The 6,000-nt window shown below is 46.0% G+C and overlaps 1 protein-coding gene across 2 annotated transcripts in view; it reads left to right on the top strand.

Moving 5' to 3' along the window:
• The first annotated feature begins 323 nt into the window (after nt 1-323).
• LOC126542342 (lysosomal acid glucosylceramidase-like) overlaps nt 324-6,000 on the top strand; it is a 34,036-nt gene continuing 28,359 nt past the window's right edge. Inside the window, exons 1-4 of one of the 2 annotated variants that reach the window (XM_050189377.3) lie at nt 324-588; nt 1,655-1,749; nt 3,276-3,458; nt 4,122-4,286. In XM_050189377.3, coding sequence (XP_050045334.2) covers nt 1,698-1,749; nt 3,276-3,458; nt 4,122-4,286 — 400 coding nt within the window. In that variant the 5' untranslated portion in view covers nt 324-588; nt 1,655-1,697. Of the gene's footprint in view, nt 589-1,654; nt 1,750-3,265; nt 3,459-4,121; nt 4,287-6,000 lie in introns of those variants that run through there. The other variant, XM_050189379.3, reaches the window with a different exon arrangement.

Below are 6,000 nucleotides of genomic sequence, written 5' to 3'. Positions count from 1 at the left end.
CTTTATTTCCGACGAACCACCTTTGCACCATGTTTCGCAACAAGTCTGACCAGTCTCTCTGTCCCTCTCGCGCTCTGTGTGTGTGTGTGTGTGTGTGTGTGTGTGTGTGTGTGTGTGTGCGTGTGCGTGTGCGTGTGCGTGTGTGTGTGTGTGTGTGCGTGTGCGTGTGCGTGTGCGTGTGTGTGTGTGTGTGTGTGTGTGCGTGCGTGTGTGTGTGTGTGTGTGTGTGTGTGTGCGTGCGTGCGTGTGTGTGTGTGTGTGTGTGTGTTTGCGTTTGCACTCTGCAGTATAGCGACGACGCTCCACAATTGTCTGCGGGTACCAGTGCTCATCGAGCACTCGCTGCGCTAGCAGCAACATCTCGCAAGCTCTTATTCATTGTTTCTGCAGCAGCCTTCGTGTAGTTAAAGCCGTAAAGTGAGTACAATGCAACGTTTAACTCTACCTCTACTGACAAAGGGCGAGAAAAGGCAACGTGGCGACGAGAATACGGGTCTTCGGCGTGTCCGCGGTGCAGTGTACGGTTCTTCCAGCGCCATCGTCCTGTTTACTCAATGGCCTGAAGTCTATGGATAGAGCAACATAAAGGTTGGTGTGGTCTTGTTCTGCCTCGTGTGAACCTGTATGTTTCCTTATACATCCCCGCGTTCTCAGCCTGTACAAAATCTGCTCAGCTGATCTTGTATACGAGCTCACGCTGGCATGCTCCTGTTACGGCGTTCCCAACCCGCGGACCACCCTGGTTCCAGCTCTGTCCCTCCCCCGTTGCCCTTGGGGGCCCTGGAAATCTTGCGTTGCCCGCTTTAGTATAGTTTCAGGTGCTCTGCCAAGGCCTCCGTTTGGCGGTATAATTTTTTATTTTCGCACGCTAAATCATTTCATAGGACCAAATCGCACACAAAACGCAGTTTCCTTTCTGCAGAAAGGAGCGCGCAAGAAGAGGCGCGCCCTTCCAGAACGTACTGTAGTAGAACGACTATTATGTCACGCCTTGCTGTGCGTTATAGGAACCGTGAAAACACGTCTAAGGTGCACTGGAAATGTGGCACAGAAACAAACACATAAGCGAATGAATGAACCATTATTTTACAAAGGCTGCACGCATTGTTTACGAAAATGATAGCGGAGTATAAAGCCGAAGTCGACAACCTCATTTAGCAAAGGTTCGAGTCCGAGGAGTTCCTTGATTTATATTGAATGCCATCGGGAGGTGTTTCCCCGGACGTGTCGGCGGCACCGTCTGTGAAAATGCCGGTCAACTCGTCAGTGCCTTCCCCCGGGTTTGCCTGTGCGCAAGGGCTGCATGCGAAACACAAGTCGCTGAACGTTTTCAGAACCAATTCTATTTTGTATCAGTCCATCATAAATATATGCCACAGTGACGTAAAAGAAAGACGTGGTGATGCACTTTGCTGTAAAAGCTGCTTATATTTTCCTGCTGTCTTACATACTGATTAAATAGTTATTCTATTGGCTAGAATGTGTCCTGTGTTCTGCTGCTGATAATTCAAATGTCAGTTTCAAATAGATGGAGAGACGAACGAATAATTCCCACTTGCTTTACCTATGTCACATGAGCCTCATTAAGTAGTGTCGCCGTGCGGATGATGTGTTAGTGTTAGAGTATTTCTGTCCACGCGTAAACACACCGCAGGACGAATTCTCGTGCTGAAGTGTCCTTTCGAGAACCAGGAGCAATGATGAAGAACTTACTGCTCACCGCAGCCACACTGGGAGCTGTTATGTCTGGTAAGTGTGCATACTCCTTGTAGAAAACAGCGGAACTACGTTGCGCAAGATATCGACGAAAGTCGAAAAACTGTGACACGTTAGTGCACACTGCGAAACTGAGAGACTTAGTATAGGAGTCCATGTGCTTTTTAGGTATACCCTATCATGCGCGTCTTAAGCCGTGTTAGTGCAACAATGCTTCACTGTCTAAAACAGCCGGTGCATATGTGTCGTGCATTTTTTAGTTTCTTATATATACAGTTCGGTAGCTAGGTGTTATAGCACTAGTCAACGTAACTGCAAAAACTGCGAGCTCTGCGTGATGTAGGACTGTTGAGTAATTGAATTAATTTTTTTATGGAACTGTACATCTCTATGCACAGTCTTTTACTCACTTCTGTGTGTGAGTGTGTGCAACTTTGGGTGCCATCGTGCTTTTATACTGTCTTTAATGCATTTCAGTGCTTTTCCTACTTTAATATACTTGTTTGGCGTGCGACCGGTAGCGGGTGGTGCCACAAGGCCTCTACCTCTCAATTAAATTCATATTATCGAAAAAGTCGCAGTCCTGCTCGAAAGGCGGAGCATCTATTGCGATAGCAGATTAGTAGACTGCTACACAAAGTAAGGATAGTAGTTTTAGCGGCCGTATAAACTCGGAAACATTTGGAAACTCGGAAACTAGCCCAACAATATGTTCTGCCGGAAACATGCGCTTGCTAACAGAATTAACAAGCACGGTGCCAGCGCGCACAACAAACATGAACACAATCACACTCGATGAGCGCGTACACTCGCTGTAAAAACCGTGGGCAAAACGTGAGCAAGCGCGGCCGCAGCAGCAGCGAGCAAAGTGACCTTCGTGCTGTGCATCGCTTCAACACAAAGAGCAGCGAGAAAACCGCCCGCACTAAGGTACGCGCCGTTTGCAAGATCGCTTTTAAGATACGGCGCGTGCGACATCGCGTCACCACGCGAAGTACGCATTGCAGAAGTACGCAGAAGCCAGGATGTATGTAACCTGCTGAAGCAGGACAAGGGCAACTAGAGATTCTTGACAGCGGTCTTCGCCCTGCCGCGGTCGTGAATTTGATGATGATAAAGCGCAAATCCACCGGTACACTATGTTCAAGATCAGAACCGTCCGGTTACAGTTACTAGGAACTCGCGTTCTCGTTCGTAACGCTAGTAAGACGAGCTTTTCATATAAGTTTCACTGATTAAAGCTGCTAAAATTCGACGCTTTTTCCGCAACGTTATAACCGAGAACTCCGAAGATAGGCTCTCTATTGATGCGTAAGCCAATTCGGCCCATTTAAGCATTTCCTCCTGCAGCTTATCTGTTTAGCTGCACGGGAAGACTTACCGCACGCCCAAGTCATTTTCGATACGGCGATACGGCATGACTAAGACTATATTGATGTGTACGCGGTAACGCTTTGATTAGGCTCGGACGAACAGGAACAGTTCAGCATGTCTTGCGGGGGCGTTAATAGTAAGCGAGCGTATAAACGTGAACAATCATTACATATAGCGAACCAAAGCCGCAGCCCCCAAGTGCTGGCCCAAGGACTATGGCTTTGGCAGCCCTGTGTGCGTGTGCAGCATGACGTATTGCGACTTCATCGGTGACATCGGACCTCTTCCGCGAAGATCAGCGGTTGCCTTTGAGAGCACCAAGGCCGGCCTCCGATTCGCTAAAACGGTCTTGTTCATCAAAACAACAGGTTAGTTATGGTTTGTACTTGTTCCGGTTTGTACTTGTACGCTTGCCTGCAAGGAGTATACTTGAAGCGTGATTCTCTGTAACTGATGTACTAGACCGTCACTCTGAGGTTTAGGTACACGTTAAAAAACCCCAGGCGGCCAAATTAATTCGTAGTCCTCCACTACAGCGTCCGTCATAGCCACGGTGTTTTGTTAGGACGATAAAATAAACAAATAAATAAATAAATAAATAAATAAATAAATAAATAAAACCAAATCAGAGCTATTCCTCCGTTTACTACGCCCTTCTTTAGCTATGACCGTGACGTTACAGTTCATGACAATGTACTAAATCACTGTTGCCTATCTGGTGCGTTTTTAATTAATATTCAATGCAAAATTTAACATGCAATAGCACTAACGTCAGTCAAAACCGTACAACGATGCTCACGTTCCCTCTGAACGGCTCAGCCCTAATGCCGGCGTTGATAACTCTTGGTAACTGTCATAATATATGGCCCGAAACGGCAACCGTTCCTTAAGGTTGATTACAAAAGATGCATTCGGTACTTATACATTTCTTCCTCAAAAGGACGACTGTAGACACAGGAATTCAAAATGCGTTTGAACATCCTCTTGCGATTCCTTTTTGTTTTTTTTTTTGTTTTTTCGTTCTTGAACAGATCCGCCAGACAAGAACACAATGGTGCTTGTTATCAATCCTGCAATAACCTACCAGGAAATCTTCGGTTTCGGAGGAGCTTTCACGGACGCTGTTGGGTTGAATCTGAGAAGTCTCCCAATAAAACTGCAAGACGCTCTTATAATGTCCTACTACTCCAGACAAGGTAACAGCAATGATTTCCGTAGACGCAATTGGAGCACTTACGCTTAACCGTCCTAAGGAACTCAGTTGCAGTTACTCTGTGTTAAAAAGGTGTATACCTCTGTACACGTTTCATTTCCGGCGACAGCTGCAATTCAGAGCTCAGGTCGGAGTATTACACATTTTTTTTTACGTGAAACATTCTTAAAGTCGGTCAGAGCGGGTCGCTTGCTAAAGCGGCAAAAAGCGAGAACATGTTATAGTATTATCGCTTATATCTTTGGAATCTACAAGTCACGCGCGTTACTTTGGTTTCATTGTGCAGAGGAAAGAAGTCATTACTCGATCATGTGTGTGTCACGTGCATAGATGGCACCGTTGTCGCGACACGTATGACGCAATCGGAGCTAAATTTAGCCTCTCGCTCGGCGTTTAGATAAGCTCCCTATAAGCCATAGTAGGTGCAGTATATCAAGCTCAAGTACGTGCTCATCACGAGTCATAAGCGTACAACTTTCTGCAAGTATTTCACGCTTGCTCAGTTATGATTCCCCCTGCGTTCGGCACGTAGAATCCCGAAATGGCGTGAAAAGACTCGGACGGGAGGGCAGAGAGATATCCAAGAGCTTTGACTACGGTGAAACGTGTTCGTCTTCGTAGGGAGCGCAAGAGCAAGAGATTGAAGCGAGTGCACTATACCCAACCATCCATATAGTGCAGCGGGCTCGAGCGGTGCAGGGAAGTATCGGGCGGCCCCAGTAGGGCGGGTCATTTATTTACCCTAGTGTCCAAATACACTATGGAAACAAACTGTAGCTACCGTGAATAGGGAGCGAGCATTATTGGAAACTTAGATTGTGAGACCCCCACTGGATTCAACACAAGTTTGGTATGTAGGCTTTATAGTTCAGGAATAAATGCCACTTATGTTGCTTCTAATGTAAAATGTTTTGTTACGTCATTTCTGTACCTTCGTGCACGTACACCCTCTGCAGCGCGCAGAAGACGTTTCACGTACCCTATTGCAGCTGTGTCCCTGATACAGCCTACCCGAATTTTGGTCATGTGCACACTTAACGCATTTGATCCAGCTGTATTCATTACAACGTTTCTCAATATACGCTAGACCTAGATTATATGTGAGGCTGGAAGGGTACATTGTGCACCTAAAATGATCATCTATGCCAGTTATAGCGGAAGAGACGGCTTGGCAAGCCAGAATAGCCCGAAGACTAATAGGTAGATTGCGAGGCCACCTTAAGTTTCCCACGCCAGCGCTCCATGGTGCCATGAATTGCTGACAGGGTCTTGTTTGGTTAATGAGCTGTCTGTCAACACTGATATTGAAGCATAACATGTTTTGGTAACTTTTCCTGTTCAGAAACGACCCAAATACCGCAAGACATCTTGAAATCTGATGCGTCACAACAACGCGCCGGCGCGTTCACTTTAGCCTGTACTGTAGGTGCTGGTAACAGGCATTTTCCCGCCAAATCAATGTAGATAGTGCTTGTGAATAATACTGTACCAGTTTTTGAGTTATTGAATGTTTCTATTTAGCATCACTTTAAATTGCATGTGTTGCTTTCAATCGCAGAACGCTTTAGCAAGTTATAGCTCGTGACTTAAGATATCTAGAAATCATTTACCTGTAATTAAGCATACATTCGGGGTAATGTAATTTACTTTAACAGTAACAGTGAGTCGCAAAAAATATCCCTATCATTTTCAACACA

This window comes from Dermacentor andersoni, chromosome 2, assembly GCF_023375885.2.
Source record: "Dermacentor andersoni chromosome 2, qqDerAnde1_hic_scaffold, whole genome shotgun sequence".
Taxonomy (NCBI): domain Eukaryota; kingdom Metazoa; phylum Arthropoda; class Arachnida; order Ixodida; family Ixodidae; genus Dermacentor; species Dermacentor andersoni.
Note: the sequence above shows the minus strand (reverse complement) of the source record. Positions and strands in the feature narration are given on the sequence as shown.